General features: G+C 58.1%; 1 protein-coding gene and 1 non-coding gene across 2 annotated transcripts; one reads left to right on the top strand and one right to left on the bottom strand.

Annotated features, from left to right (window-relative positions):
* Positions 1-1,237: 1,237 nt before the first annotated feature.
* On the bottom strand, positions 1,238-1,328 carry TRNAR-UCU. The gene is given in 2 exon segments: positions 1,238-1,273; positions 1,292-1,328. It is a non-coding gene; the product is annotated as a tRNA-Arg (tRNA).
* Positions 1,329-1,898: 570 nt separating this feature from the next.
* On the top strand, positions 1,899-15,388 carry SLC27A4 (solute carrier family 27 member 4). Its single transcript, XM_044264776.1, has 13 exons — positions 1,899-1,978; positions 3,309-3,475; positions 5,573-5,967; positions 7,188-7,346; positions 8,433-8,502; positions 8,592-8,683; positions 9,722-9,831; positions 10,038-10,247; positions 10,523-10,649; positions 11,298-11,435; positions 11,603-11,767; positions 11,862-12,008; positions 14,515-15,388. Exons 2-13 carry the CDS (start codon positions 3,315-3,317, stop codon positions 14,670-14,672), a joined length of 1,932 nt encoding a protein of 643 aa, XP_044120711.1. The 5' UTR covers positions 1,899-1,978; positions 3,309-3,314; the 3' UTR covers positions 14,673-15,388.
* The last annotated feature ends 638 nt before the right edge of the window (positions 15,389-16,026 follow it).

Below are 16,026 nucleotides of genomic sequence, written 5' to 3'. Positions count from 1 at the left end.
TGTAAACTACAATAGTAAATAAAATATGTCATACGCCAACTCGAATCTGTAAGGTTTGAGCACTCATAGTACGTCCTCATTTTCATATGTAAGAAGCAGAGACTGAATTTTCAGCTGAGAAGCTGTTCTGTATCTGTTGGACGCCAACGCAGAAGCCCATCACCACTGCACCACACTGCCTCTTGAATGTAATAGCGATGGGGTGGGGCAGAGCTTTCATTTACCTGGGTTCCCGAAACGGATGCACTCTATACTCTGAAAAGAATAAGTCCAAGTACTTCTCAGACCAAAATTCATTTTTCATTCCTATGAGGAGACCCCAAAAACTGCCCTTTCCCCTCTTTACGGACTTCTTCCCGGATTAAGGAATTAGGGGATGTATTTAAGGATAAGTGATGGAGGGGCACCTGGGAGGCTCAGCGGGTTAAGCTTCTGTCTTCAGTTCAGGTCATGATCTCAGGGTCCTGGGATCAAGCCCCGCATCCAGTTATCTGCTCAGCAGGGAGCCTACTATCCCCCACAACTCCCTATCCCCTCATCTGCCTCTCTGCCTACTTGTAATCTCTCTGCCAAATAAATAAATAAAATCTTAAAAAAAAAAAAAAAGGGTAAGTGGTGGGGCGCCTGGGTGGCTCAGTAAGTTGAGCTATGGACTCTTGATTTCCTCTCAGGTCATGAACTCAGGGTTGTGAGCTCAAGCCCCATATTGGGCTCCAGGGTCAGTGTGGGGTGTCGGCTTGCCCCTCTCCCTCTTCTCCTCCCCCACTCGCATACTCTCTCTTAAACAAACAAATAAAATATTTTAAAAAATAAAATAAAAGGATAAGTGGAAATTGTGCATGCCCAACATGTTTGATTATCAAGGAACCAAGTTTTCAGAGGCCCAGAGCCACACAGCACTGGGAAGCTGGCCAATGTCCCGGGGGCTTGGCAGGTGGGATGGCAAATCCAGTCCTAGGCTTGGAAGTTAGCTGATTTCCGGGCAAGGTCCTGAGCGACCAAAGGCCGGTTAGGTACAAGTCTACAGATCCGTACCCTTTGTACCACCAGGTGCACCTGCCTGCTTGCAAGATACCAAGGATGGGAAAGAATGCTGAGGTAATAGCCCTGACGTCCTGTTTATTGCTGTCGAAGATACAGAGGTCCCCGCCTCAAGTCTGCACATCTTCTGAATCATGTGAAGGTACTGGAGTCCCTAAAATATCCACATGAAAGTGAGGGAGGAGCTATCAAAATTCGACTCCGGTGGGACTCGAACCCACAACCTTTGAATCACCACACCAGGATCGGCTAGAAGTCCAATGCGCTATCCATTGCGCCACAGAGCCAGCTACTTAAGCCTCTCTCAGCTCACCTCTCTGCCTACGCCGCCCTTTTAGCGTTCTTTTAGTGTGGCGTCTGCCTTGGTGGAACCCTGCCCGTCTCTGCGCGCAGACTCCGGATTCTCCGCCCACGCTGCGGGTGGGGGTGCTCCCCACAACGTGCCAACGCCAGGGGCTTGCTGCCTCCGAGCCCAGACCCAGCCGCCAGTCTCCTTCCCTCCCGGGGGTCTCCGCGGCGGGGCGGGGCTGCGCGGTGCGGACTACAACTCCCAGCGTACCGCGCGGGGCGCCGCCCGGGGCCGTCGCGCGCGCAGGGCGGGCTGGGCCGGGAGGCGTCCGGCGCGTTGGGGCTGCGCGGCGCCGAGGTCTCTGCGGCTCACCGGCCGCGGGGAAGGCGCGGGAGGCGGTGCTGCAGGCCGGCGCAGCCGGTTTGGGTTGCAGGAGGCGGGCGGGGGAGGAGCGCCGCGGACGGGCGGGGCCGGGCTGCGGGCGGGGCTGGCTTGGCGGCCGGGCCATGCAGGGCGCAGAGCCGCTGAAGCTCTGCTGAGACCCGGCTCTGCGCGTCCAGGGGCGGCTCATGCCCCCCGCGCTACCCACTACGCTGCCGCAGTCAGGCCGCATCTGGACGGGGCGCCGCGCGGCGGGGCCGACTCCGGGTGAGCATAGGCCAAGTCGATGGGTCCCGGGCGGGGAATGTGCCCGGCTGAGGCGTGGGGAGGTGGTGGGGCCGGCTGGGGTGAGGGGGGCGCCCTGCTGCTCTGTCTCCTTGCCTGGCGCTATGCTGCCCTGGCTGCTTAGGGGCAAGGGCGGTTCGCAGTGACACGGGACGGGGGCCCGAGGGATGTCGGCATCCCCTTCCCTTCTCCTCCCATCCCCCAGCCTTCCGGGACGGGTTCCTGTTCTCTGCCCTGGCCGACTTTGGGAGCCCAGAGGTCTGAAGACCTTAGAGACCTTGGCATTGTATACGGGAGCGCTGGTTTGGTCCTACTCCCGGCTTTTGCTTTTTGTGTGAAGTGGGGAGATGGTATGTAAGGACTCCCTGGGGTCCAGACCATGTCTTCATCCTGGCTTGGAGACCGTGAGGCTACATCATAGTCATGACCTTCAGCTCCTCCCCAGGAATAGGAGAACCCGGAGAGAAAACTGAGTCCCATCTGCTGGCTCTTAAGCCAGTCCCTAAAGCGCCAGGAGTAGAGACCAAGAATCTTAATGTCAGTCCAGTCAGCCGTTACCCTTCCTCTTTAGCCCAATCCCCGAAGAGTCATCGGAGTGACTTGCCGAGTGTGTTTGCAGGGGGTGACTTCAGGGCCCTCCAGTGCTCCCTCAAACACCTTTCCCTTCTAGACAGTCACCTCTCAGGCACCTCCAGGCTCTAACCCATTTGCTCTGTCGCCCTCTGTGGGCCAGCAGAGGCATGACACTGTCTGAGTTTGTGAGCTGGGTGGGAGCCAGGCCCCTTCCCGGGGAGCTGCCCCTTTGGGTATTGTGGCTTGCCCTGTTCATCCAAAGACCCAAGGAGGTTCTTTGGATAAGGAATCAAGCCAGAGACACTTAAGTTAATAACCCCCTCTCTCCAAACCATTTTGGTTAGAGATCCTGGCTGTTAGGGGAGTGGACTGTCCTGTTTTGGCTGGAAGGGCTTCCGAGAGCAATTCTCACTATACCCATAACGCAGAGGGGGAGGCTAATGTCTAACGTAGGAGAGAACTAACTTATCCAAAGTCACGGGGGCATTTAGTTGTAGAAGGAGATGGGACTAAGGAGCTACAGCTCAGCCTCTGCCTCTTAGCCACGGAACTCCTCTTCTCAAGTCCCATGCCTCTAGCCTGTCTCTTCAAGACAGCCCTGGAAAGGGTCCCCATCCTCAGCTACCTACTCGTATGACTAAGCCTCACTACAGGTTGACCCTTAGGATCATAGTGGCTGCTTGGACCTGGAGGTAGGGGACATAAACATTTGGCTCCACTGACTATTCTGTGCCCACAGGCCACAATGCTGCTCGGGGCATCTCTGGTGGGGGTGCTGCTGTTCTCCAAGCTGGTGCTGAAACTGCCTTGGACCCAAGTGGGGTTCTCCCTGCTGTTCCTCTACCTGGGGTCTGGAGGTTGGCGCTTTGTCCGAATCTTCGTCAAGACCATAAGGCGTGATATCTTGTGAGTATCTGGTCCAGTCCATCCAGCCCTGGATGCTCCTATAACACGATGGGCTCCTAATTCCCAAAGTCTCTACAGACCAGGTCTCTGTGAGCACAGGCCCCCTGGGCCCCAGAGGAGCAGCCTCTGCTTTATCCCCTTCCCCAGGCCCTGGTACTTGGTATCTCCATTGCCAAGGTGAAAGTCTTCTCCTAGGAGATCTCCCTAGTTTAGCCTAGGGTGCCGTTTAGCCTAGGGCAGACTTAGGGGCCCAGGACATACACTGAATTCCAGGTGTATCAAGACATCTGCAAAGGGTCCTAAGGCTAAGCAGTAGCTTGTGAGAAAATGAAGAGGAACCCCATGGGAAGGTCTGTGTCCATAAGTCTGAGAGGGCACAGGATTCAGAGCAGGGCCCCATATCAGATGTCTGGGGAAACCTGCTCCCCAGAGAAAGTCAGGTACTGTCCAAGGGCTCTCCTGTACCAGAAACACCTGCTGCTACCTGCTGTGTGACAGGCATTAGGCTGGCTCTGGGACTCAGGGAGGGGAAGGCCGACCTAGTCTTGGGCCCAGCTCAGACTGGTCAGGGAGATAAGGAGATCCAGTAAATCCCTAAACTAACAGTAATGCGTGGGCAGAGACCCTGGCAGCCTTGCTCGCAGTGGTGTCCTAGTGCTCGGTATAGTGACCCGCACTCAGAACAGGCAGCTCAGCACCTGTCATCTGAATTATTTGTAAAAGGAAGTACTGAGTGGCCACTGCCGGAAGGGTGCTAGCAGAGAGCTGTGGGAGTATAGGGCAGGGAGAGATGGCTTCAGGCCAGGGCCTTGGGGAATCAGAGAAGGCTGCCTGGAGACAAAAAGCTGTGGTTGAGCAGCATCTCCAGGTGATGGGAGCTGGGGATTCCAGCCAGAGGCACAGCATCTGAATAGGCAGAGAAGTCAGGGAACTGGAAGCTTTCAAAGGTCAGAGGAGGCAGAGGCAGGGCAGGAAAGGGGGATATTGCCAAGTAATTCTTTCTTTTTTTTTTTTTAATTACTTATTTATATTTAAATTTAAATTCAATTAACATAATGTTTTACTTGGTTCAGCAGTATAGGTCTGTGACTTATCAGTCTTATATAATACCCACTGCTCTTACAACATGTACCCTCCCCAGTGTCCCCCCACCCAGTCACCCCATCCCCCCATCCCTCTCCCCTCCAGCAGCCCTCAGCTTGTTTCCTTAGATTAAGAGTCTCTTACGGCTTGTCTCCCTCTCTGGTTTCATCTTGTTTCATTTTTTCCTCTCTTCCCCCATGATCCTCTGCCTTGTTTCTCAAATTCCACATATTAGTGAGATCATATGAGAATTATCTTTCTCTGATTGACTTATTTTCCTTAGCATAGCACCGTCTAGTTCATCCGTGTCATTGCCAATGGCAAGGTTTCTTCTTTTGATGGCTGTGTAATATTCCACTGTATATATAGGTATCCCCCATCTTCTTTATCCTTTCATCTGTCGATGAACATCTGGACTCTTTCCGTAGTTTTTGCCCAGTGATTCTACATTTGGTGAAGGTCTAGGCCCCGTGCTGAGTGGGGCACAGGAGACAAGGTGGTGAACAAGATGGAGCCTTAGCCTTGGTGGGTTCACAGGGAAGGAGACTGAACAAGTCTCAAACTTACCCTTTATTTACTGTGGCAGGGGTCTGCAAAGGTGCACTACAGGGCGGTCCCAAATGTGTTGGGACTTTGACTTGGACCCTAGAGTTCAGGAAGGCTCTGACTGAGCAGCAGACTCAGAGCAAAGCTTCGAGGGTCGTAGGTGTTGAACTCTGGAGCCAGAGAGGGCGTGGCTCCTGATCTCAGCCTGTGAAGCCTGGGCAAGCTGCAGACCCTCATTTCTTCCTCTGCACTGGGGGCGGAGTCATTGCCCAGGTATCTGGTGTTACTCTGCAGCATCGGTGGGCCAGCACCTGTCACAGTGCCCAGCACACTGGTGCTGAGAAAGGGGAGTGTTGCAAGTGATTGGGCTCAGGAACCTCCAGCTTGTGGGACAGCCACCTGGGCCGGGGTATCGGGACCCCACTCGCAACCCCAGTAGTCATGGCTCCCTTGCTTGCTCCCACCTAGTGGCGGCATGGTACTCTTCAAGGTGAAGTCAAAGGTCCGGCGGTACCTGCGGGAGCAGCGGACAGTGCCCATTTTGTTTGCCTCTACGGTACAGCGCCACCCCGACAAGACAGCCTTGATCTTTGAGGGCACAGACACCCACTGGACCTTCCGCCAGCTGGATGATTACTCCAGCAGCGTGGCCAACTTCCTGCAGGCTCGGGGCCTGGCCTCAGGCGACGTGGCTGCTCTCTTCATGGAGAACCGCAACGAGTTTGTGGGCCTGTGGCTAGGCATGGCCAAGCTGGGCGTGGAGGCAGCACTGATCAACACCAACCTCCGGCGGGATGCCCTGCGCCACTGCCTGACCACTTCCCAGGCCCGCGTCCTCATCTTCGGCAGCGAGATGGCCCCAGGTGAGCCCCAGGCTGTGGGGTCAGGGGAGGAGGCCCACAGGGTCTTGCACAGACCACAGCACCCCCCCCCAAGGCCTAGGGGAGGCTGTATGGCTCAGAGGTGAAGGCCATGAGCCCTGATGTCAGACAGCATGGGCCCTACCACTTGTAAGCTGGAGATCCTGAGTAAGAGACTGGAAATGTCTGTGACTCAGTTTCCTCACTGTAGTACCTGTCCCATATCATTTTCAAGAAGAGCCTTCGCCTGAAGCACTAACAAAGTGGCTGCTAGGTGAGCCCACAGAGATAATGGTAACCATTCCTGGTGACTAATTAGGCCTCATTTGCCTCATCTATAAAATGAGAGCAAGAATGTATTCTCTGGTCTCTGGCAAAGCTTACGTTTTCTTTGCTGCCACGTTGAGCGCTGACTGAGTACTGAGCTCGGTGCTTTACAAAAGCAGCTCTCCTCTCCACAAAGCCTGGTGAGGTAGGGATGGCTCTCTTGGCTTTACAGATGAGGAGACAGACGTTCAGAGTGGCAAGAGGAGCTCACATAGGGTCACACCGAAGCAGGATTTCATCCTGGGCTTGACTGCTGTGGTGGGGGATGATGGCGGGAAAGGTTACTGATGTGCTGAGACGGGGAAAGGAAGGAGGCCACAGGGAGAGGGTGGAGGGTTGGACAAATCTAGAGGGAGGCAGAAGTGGAGCCGAGGGGGCCAGGACTGGTCTGTGTCCAGTGCAGGTGAATATCTAGGCTGCTGCCGTGCACCGGGGAGCCTGAGGGAAGTTTCTCACCTAATGAAGAGGCTGGAGGCTGCTGACCTCTGACCCTCCACACCTCCCTTCTAACCGGTGCCTGTGGACGAGCATGGTACAGCGTGTAAGGGCGCAGACGTCAGCATGCGGTAGAGCTGGCTTGGCATCCCAGCTCCAGCACATTCTAGCTGAGAGCAGGCCCTCCCATTCTCGGATCCTTGTCTTCTCACCTAGGAGCTGCTGTTGGCACCTACCTCCTGGGCTGTGTGAGGAGGAGCGCGCACGTAAGGAGCCCGCTGGGCAGCCAGGGAGCTCTTGCTCCTGTCGGCATCTAATAACCGGGACCCAGGTGCTTCACGTGTCCTCTTCTCTGCGCACAGCCAGTCTCCCCTGACAACACGCCAGCCCTGACACAAGCAGAGGTTCTGGGGATGTGAGGTTCTCAGCCTGCCTGCTGATCGCCCCTGTCTCCCCTGCAGCCATCTTTGAAATCCAAGGCAGCCTGGACCCCTCGCTCAGCCTCTTCTGCTCCGGCCCCTGGGAGCCAAGCACAGTGCCCGCCAGCACAGAGCACCTAGACCCCCTGCTGGAGGAAGCCCCCAAGCACCTGCCCAGTCGTCCCAACAAGGGCTTCACAGGTGGGTTCCCCACCCCACGGAGGGGTTCTCAGATGGGCCCAGGGCCAGAGGCCTGGGTTCTTCTGCAAACTTGCTGTGTGTCCTGGAGTGAGTCCTGTCACCTCCCTTTTTCCATCTGGGAAGATGAGGACAGTGACCATGGGGTCACTCTGAGGGCTAAAGAGCCTGTGTGTGTAAAGATGCCAGGCACGGTGCCAAGTACTCAGGAGTTCACAAAACCTGATCCTTTGACTTGTTGAACAAGGCTTCATGGCTGCCTGTCACACGCAGCAGGATCATGTGGAGCCCAGGAGACCGCTCGGTCTGAATTTCAGCTGGGGTCAGACCAGAGGCTAGACCCCCTAAATATTCACCCAGCACCTGTCAGCCTGGAGTCCTCTCTGTGCATGGGCTGCCTTGCCTCCCCACCCCCTCCTCCAGGCAGCCTTCTGACCCTGCAGCCTCTCCTGCGCTCCGGCCCTGTGGAGCCCCCAGTCTGCTGCACTGCCCGGAGGGTCAGAGCTGGCACTGAGAACTCAGTTCATCCCACAGTTCATCCCTCAGTCCCACCGCTTCACTGGTGTCCCGAGCTCCTGAGCTCGCCTCTCTCTGAACCTCGGTTCCCACAGCCGTGACAGCAGGGCCGGTAACAGAATCGATTTTATGGAGCAGTTTTGGGGTTTGAAAAAGGTAGAGTGGAAAGCTGGGGTGTGACAGAAAGTGCTCAGGAACTGGTCTTTGTTGGCCTCGTGGTCATCTTATCTCTGTCAGGTGTGAATTTTGTCTCCCTGGTGCTTTTGTAAGCAGCTCGAGGGCAGGGTCTCTGCCAGGGTCAGCCTGGTGTCCTCAGGCCCAGCCACACATGCTATGCAGTCATCCCAGGGCATTCCTGGCTTCCTAGAACGTCCCGCCGGTGGGGGTGGGCGGCCGGGAGGTGGCTGAGCCTCTGCCTAACCGAACGTGACAGTCCCCGAGCTGGGCCACTGGGTGATGTAGAGACAAGATCTGCGGTGCAGAAGCTCCGTGGACACCGCTCCCGGCAGCCAGTGTCTCCCAGCCCTGAGCGGTCTCTTCTCCTAGCCCCTCGTGTCTCTCTCTCTCTTTCAGATAAGCTCTTCTACATCTACACATCGGGCACCACGGGGCTGCCCAAAGCCGCCATCGTGGTGCACAGCAGGTAAGGGGCACGTGCTGGGGGTGGAGCCCGGGAGCCCCTCCTCTTGCCTCCCCAGGGTCTTGCGAAGCGCCCTGTCTGTGCCCTCCCAGGTACTACCGCATGGCCGCCCTGGTATACTACGGATTCCGGATGCGGCCCGACGACATTGTCTACGATTGCCTGCCCCTCTACCACTCCGCAGGTAACCGGGGCCGCCCTCCCAGCCTCCTGTGCTCCGGGGCCTCGGGAAGCCCACCCCTCTTGGTAGGCAGCATCTTGTGGTTAGAAGCACGTGAGCTTTGGAGTCAAATCTGGGTTCAGATTCAGATGTGGCCATTGACTGGGCCTCTGAACGAGAGACGGCCATACCAGTTCCACAGTGTGTGTGGCTGCGTCCCACAGGATGCTAGGACTGGTCCGGCCTGGCAGTTTGTTTCCTCAGGTGTGCACAGTCTTACAGCTTGGGAAGGGCAGCACAGAGATGGAATAGTTTATTCCTGCTCTCAAGGTGCTTAAAGTCCAGTGTGGATTTAGGGCAGGATGAAAAATGGGAACTCGGGGCGCCTGGGTGGCTCAGTGGGTTAAGCCTCTGCCTTCGGCTCAGGTCATGATCCCAGGGTCCTGGGATCGAGTCCCGCATCGGGCTCTTTGCTCAGCAGGGAGCCTGCTTCCCTCTCTCTCTCTGCCTGCCTCTCTGTCTACTTGTGATCTCTGTCTGTCAAATAAACAAATAAAATCTTTGAAAAAAAAAAAAAAAGAAAAATGGGAACTCACCTGACTTTAATACAAGAAATGGCATGATGAGTGTGGAGACAGGCAGGGAGCAGGAGTTCAGCTCAAGAGAAGAGCCCAGTGATGGTCAGGAAGGCTTCCTGGAGGAGGTGCTCCCTAGTCAGGCAGATATGAGCTGCAGAAGCGAGGAGAGCTAACTTGGTCCCCCTCTGGCTGAATGGCAGCCTTCTAGGTACAAGAGCAGGAGCTTGGGGCCAGCTCCAGGGCCCCCAGGACCATCTGAGGAGCATGCCCTCGATCCCATACTGGGGGGGCACTGGGGAACCATGGGAGGTGTCTGGCGAGGGAAGAGATGCGATCAGTTAGTGCTGGAGGAACAGGACAGGGGAGAGGGCCTGGGAAAGGGCTTTTGAGGAGATAGGCTGGGCCAGAGGAGACTCTGGAAGGAGGGGTCTGACCTCCATGCGCTCCCTGACCTCCATGCGCCCCTCCCCACCCCCGCCTTTAGGAAACATCGTGGGCATGGGGCAGTGCCTACTGCATGGCATGACCGTGGTCATCCGGAAGAAGTTCTCAGCCTCCCGGTTCTGGGACGACTGTATCAAGTACAACTGCACGGTGAGTGACGAGGCCAGAGGACGGGTATCCCTGTGTCCACGTGACCTGTTGGCCTTGTTTGGGGACGTCTGCCTTGCAGCTGAGGCCAGTCGTTCACCGAGGGCACCATTTCCAGTGTTCCTGTGGGGAGACTGCGGCCCAGGGCCCATGGGGTTAGGAGAAGGGAGAGCGGTTGCGGGCCAGCCTTACACCCGCTCCGCCCCCAGATCGTGCAGTACATCGGTGAGCTGTGCCGCTACCTCCTGAACCAGCCGCCCCGGGAGGCGGAGCACCAGCACCGGGTGCGCATGGCACTCGGCAACGGCCTCCGCCAGTCCATCTGGACCGACTTTTCTAGCCGTTTCCACATCCCCCAGGTGGCCGAGTTCTACGGGGCCACAGAATGTAACTGCAGTTTGGGCAACTTCGACAGCCAGGTGGGCAGTGGGACGGTGGAGGGTGGGCGGGGTGCAGCGTGGAATGTGGGCGCTGGAGGGTCCCACCGTCTGGTTGGGGCAACAGGGATGCAGCGTGGAATGTGGCTGCTCTAGCCCCTGCTGTCTGGTCAGGGCAGCATGGGTGCAGTGTGGAGTGTGGGCGCCGAACCCCCCGCTGTCTGATTGGGGCAGGATGTGGGCACCGAGCCCCCCACTGTCTGGCACCAGGCCTCCTAATGCTGTCCAGTCTCAGACCCAAGTCTTGGCCTTTGCAGGTGGGCGCCTGTGGCTTCAACAGCCGCATCCTGTCCTTTGTGTACCCTATCCGGCTGGTACGCGTCAACGAGGACACCATGGAACTGATCCGGGGGCCCGACGGCGTCTGCCTTCCCTGCCAGCCAGGTCTGCCCCAGGGTCGGAAGGAGGGTCAGAGCAGGAGAGGTTAAGCCGGGAGGGAGATGGCCCTGGGCTGGGTGAGTGGGAAGCCCTTTTCTCACCAGTGGCCGTCTCTCCGCTCTACTCTTAGAACGGCACATCCTTTATTTTTTCTCCACCTGTCCTCACATTCCTCATCCCTTCTTCCCATCAGTCCGTTGATTCACTGTTGTGTGGAGGACCCCCAATTCGACCCTGGCGTAGCCTCTAAGCTCTGTGCCCGAGTCCCCTCATGTGCCATCGAGGCTGATGGCTGCGCCACCTCCAGGAGTCGCCCTGGGGGTCGTGTGTGCTCCCGAATGTACAGCTCTTTAAGCAGAGCCAGGGGTCCAAGGAGCGCTGGCTCTGGTCAGGCTGTCCACGTAGAGCTCGGCCACCCTTTCGTGTCATTTGTCTTGCCATCTGCTCCGTGACCAGACGTTACTGAGGGCCCCCGTGCACTGGACCCGCCAGGAGCAGCTCCCTGCCCTCGGGGCTCCCACCCCAGAGCTAGATAGGGTTTCTGTGGGAAGCGGTGTGACCAGAAGTCAGATCAAAATGCAGGGCACGTTTAGGGGTGGGGAACAGGGAGTGGAAGCCACCAGGGTAGAGCTCTGCTGCCCTCTCTGCCCCCAGGGGAGCCGGGCCAGCTGGTGGGCCGGATCATCCAGCAGGATCCCCTGCGCCGCTTCGACGGCTATCTGAACCAGGGTGCCAGCAACAAGAAGATCGCCAAGGATGTGTTCCAAAAGGGGGACCAGGCCTACCTCACTGGTGGGTGGGCACCAGCCCCTTTGTTGGGGGGGAGGCAGGCAGGAGAGAAACGAAGGGCCCTCCCCCACCTTCTGAGAACGCGGCCCCAGTCCCAACCCGCCCCGTCAAGCAGATCCCGGGGTCCTGTGCGGCTGGCCCCCGCCCTGCCTCATACTCTGCCCCTGCAGGCGACGTGCTGGTGATGGACGAGCTGGGCTACCTGTACTTCCGAGACCGCACAGGAGACACATTCCGCTGGAAAGGGGAGAACGTGTCCACCACCGAGGTGGAGGGCACGCTCAGCCGCCTGCTGGCCATGGCTGACGTGGCCGTGTATGGTGTGGAAGTGCCAGGTACCCGCGGGCTGGTGGGAGTTGCCAGGCATGTGCGGGGAGGCACCTCCGGGGGGCACGACCGGCCCCTCACGGTGCCCGCTGCCGCCCCTAGGAACCGAGGGCCGGGCCGGAATGGCTGCTGTGGCCAGCTCTGCCAGCGACTGTGACCTGGGGCACTTCGCGCAGCTGCTGGAGAAGGAGCTGCCCCTGTACGCCCGCCCTATCTTCCTGCGCTTCCTGCCGGAGCTGCACAAAACAGGTAGGTCCCCTCCCCTGCCCCAGCTCCAGGAGGGTTCCAGGCCTGTGCCCCTAACTGGCTCCTTTTTGGGACCTGGGGGACTGTTCTTTGTCCTTCAGCCATAGCGTTGCTGTGTCATTGTACACAGACCTCCCTCTGTACAAGGGAGCGGACTGAGTCCTCAGACAGAGAAGGCTCACGTACCCACGAGTGGAACGAACATTCACTGAGTACCTACTGGGTACCTGCCAGGCTCCGTGCTAGGCCTTGGCGATTGAGGTGACTGATTCTGATGGGACCTTTGCTATCTAGGGGTAGGCAGCACAGGACAAGGAATTCCAAGGGCAAAGAAGAGAATACATACAGATGGAACTGACAGAAAAGCAAATGAAATGGGTGTGGTGCCTGGGAGGCTCCCCAGAGGAGGTGACCTTTGAGCTGAGACCTGAATGGAGTGGGAGACATTCTGGGCTGGTCCCTAAGACCAGAGGGCACTTGGGCAGGAGAGGAAGGAAAGGAGGCCCCTGAAGCTGGAGCCAAGGAGAGCTGTGGACAGTGGCGTCAGGTGGGGCAGAGAGGCCAGAAGACTCTGGGCTGGGGAGGGCCTGGGCTATTTTGGGGCAGCAGGGAGCCACAAGTGTTTGAGTAGAGCAGTAACCTGTGTCAGGTGCATGTTCCACACAGCCCTCTGGCTGCTGTGTGGAGCGAGGGAGAGGGCAACAGGCCCCCGGGGAGCAGGGAGACTAGCAAGGGGCTGTTACTCTTGTCAGCAGAGAGGCGAGTGGTGGGTCCACAGTTACATAGCTGGGGGTGCCAGCCTTCTGTCTGTTGGACACTGACGGGTCCCCTGATGGGCAGAAGTCAGTCCTTGCTGCCCTGTCCTGACCAGCGCCCCCCGCCCGCCGCCTCTCATCAGCTGCTCATCCTTGGGCCACCTCCCTTGTGCTCATCATGTCAACCCCTGCCTTACTGAAGTGTCTTCCCTGACCCATGTCATCCCTGCAAGGTGGAAGGCTCATAGGAGCACCGAAAGCAGTGCAGAGTGTCTAATGGGGACACTGCTGCTGGGCTCGTGCTCAAGGCTGGGAGCCCCCGAGGTTTGGGTGACATCTGACTGTGCAAGAGAGAGGCAGGGAAGAGACCTCGGGTGTCAGAGGCTCTGCTGCAGAACAAGCATCCCTAAACTCCCTGCAGTGCTTAAAACAGCCGCATTTTTGCTCTCGGTTGTGGGTCAGCAGTTTGGGGTTAAGTTCTGCCGAGCGGTTCTTCTGTCAGCCCCACCTGGTGTGGAAGAGCTGTCATCCCTCGTGATTTAGCTGGGGGCTGGAAGGGGTAGGATGTCCTTACTTGCCTATCTGGCTCCCAGCAGGCTGCTCTGGCAGCGCCCTCCTGCAGAGCCGTCTGCGATGAGGATGATGTCCGGTGTGTGCACTGAGCAACACTGCGGCCACTAGCCCCGAGCAGCCACTGAGCACTTCCCCTGGGGCCGGAGGAGCAGAATTTTACATTTACCTTCATTTTAATTAAATGTAGAGAGCTCCATATGGCCAGTGGCTATCCTACTGGATAGGGCCAGTCCGGGGCGGGCATCCCTGGGCTGTCTCACCTCTGCTCTGTGCAGCTTCTTTTCCTTCAGAGACTACACTGGCAACAGGCACCCCACCTGGAGTGGAAGCTGCAGGGCTTCTCGAGGCCTGGGCTCTCCAAACGCTCATGTTCTGTGGGTCAGAGCAAGTCACAAGGTCACTTCGAATTCAGGTGGCGGGTGAGAGAGACCCCAGCTCTGGCTGGGAGAAGTGGCCAGGCCACCAGGCGGCAGAGTGTACGTCCAGGGAAGGAAGGAATCTGGCCATTTCTGGCCATCTGTTGGACCCAGCTTCAGATCCCAGCTCCAGCGCTTATTAGCTGTGTGGTGTTGGCCCCGGGGTGTGCCTCGCCACCCCAGTCTTCTCCTCTGTCCAGTGGGCTGATGCCAGTGACTGAGACATGTGCAATTTCCATGAGCTACCACTGAGAAAACAGGGCTGCTGTTGAAACTGTTGCTCTATAACAACTATAGAGATGTTAAAAGCTGAAAACACGTGCAGTGTAGCCGACTCCATAAAATATGGTGGATACCGGCCCCTGGGATTTATGTGCAGCTGACGTGAGCTCACACCTGTACCTGGGAGGTGCCCAAAGCACAGAGGGCCCGAACTCTGGCCCTCCCTCTGCTGTCACTCAGGGCGTGTGGCCTTAGAGGGATAGTTTCCCCTTTTTGGTGCTCAGTTCCCCCAGCTGCAAGCAGAAGGCAGGTAGCGTGGCTCCCACCGTGGTGCCAGGGCCACTCTGAGCAACGGTACGTGATCTAATTAGCGGGAACCACCTTTGCAAAGTGTCCAGGGCTGTGCACTGCTATGCTCCATGCCCCATTCCCGCGTTTTCCCCACCCTCTTCCTCTGCTCCTCTTCAGCTTTGGTATACGACTTCCCAGCGCTCTGGGAAAACCTGCCCTGCACCCTCTGACCCATCTTCCCTGCTCCCTCAGGGACCTTCAAGTTACAGAAGACAGAGCTTCGGAAGGAAGGCTTTGACCCGGCGGTTGTGAAAGACCCGCTGTTCTACCTGGATGCCCGGAAGGGCCGCTACGTCCCGCTGGACCAAGAGGCCTACACCCGCATCCAGGCAGGCGAGGAGAAGCTGTGATTTGCCCCGAGTCCCTCTAAGGGCCAGCGGGTGCTGGATCCAGAGCCCCAGCTCCCACCCCAGAGGGGTCCAGGGCAATGCCAGACCAAAGCAAGCAGGGCCCGGCACCTCCACCCCGAGGTGCTGGCCCCCTCCCCCTCAAAACTGCCAAGTGACTCACTGCCGCCTCCCCCTGCCCCCCAGAAGGCTTTCTGTGAAAGCCTCAAGTCCATGTTCTGTCTTCAAGGCCAGGTGGGGCCTCTGGCCCCAGGCTGAGACAGACCGGGCCCCTTACGATGATGTCTTGGGTAGGGCAGGGGCAGGTGGAAGGTTGCCAAGCACTCTCCAGAACGCAGGGAGCTTGTAAATGGGACCAGGGCAGAAACCCCCAGACTCAGGAAGCCAGCAGAGTGGGCAGGGGCTGCAGGAGGAGGATCAGCCTGGGAGCTGTTCCAGTGTCACTCAGCACTGTCTGAGCCTCCAGGAGGATCGGAGGAGGACAGCAGCCTGCAGCGACCTGCCACGGGCGGCCTGGATTGGGTGCGCCTCCCTGTCCTCCACCCCGCCCCCTGCCTTCCTCGTCTCCTGGGTGGCAGCCTGGCTGCCCCTCAGGCAGGACCTTTCTCCTTGTAGGTCTGTCCCATCACTTTCTCCATCGCAGTCCCCGGCTGGCTATGAGAGGAGGAGGGGTGGGGGGGGGTCTTTCAGGGGCCAATAAACTGCCTTGACTCCCCCTAGCCTGTGTGCACCACCGCCTGAGCTCACTGCTCTTGCTCAGGCCCCACCTCCCGCCCATCCACCCTGTTCACTCACTCAGACTTAGGGACTCCCCAGGTAAGACGCCCTCCACGAGTTGGCCAGGTATTTAATAGCATGAGCTTGAAAGTCCAGACCAGCTCTGTCACTTTGGAGTTTGCGGTCTAGGGCAAGTGACTCGTCTCCGCATCTGTGAAAGGAGGATTCAGAGAGCACAGGTACCCATTTTGAGGAAAGGGCTGTGTAGAGCCTTTGAGGGAGAAAACCTTAACCTGGCGTCTGATCCCACCTCCAGACCCTTGCTCGTGCATTTCCCCAGGGGTCTGGGGGCTGTGCCAGCCACAGCTGAGCTGCCTGACCAGCTGTGGCGGAGTCCAGGAAAGCTTCCAGGGCTGCAGCACCAGCTGTACCAGTGGAGAGGCAGCTGTCTCCGAGGCCCCATCGCTGGAGTCACACCCAGGCCGGAAACGCAGGGCGCACTGGGAACGGTCCGACCCAGACCCGGGCAGTAGGCGATGTGTGCCCCTGGGCCTTGCCTTCACTCTTCAAGCTTCCCTGCAGTCTGTCAGTCATTTGCTGAGGTCACACAGCAGTAGGGGGTGGGGGTAGGCGGCTGGAA

Source organism: Neovison vison, chromosome 9 (genome assembly GCF_020171115.1).
Source record: "Neovison vison isolate M4711 chromosome 9, ASM_NN_V1, whole genome shotgun sequence".
In the NCBI taxonomy this organism is placed as follows: domain Eukaryota; kingdom Metazoa; phylum Chordata; class Mammalia; order Carnivora; family Mustelidae; genus Neogale; species Neogale vison.
Note: the sequence above shows the minus strand (reverse complement) of the source record. Positions and strands in the feature narration are given on the sequence as shown.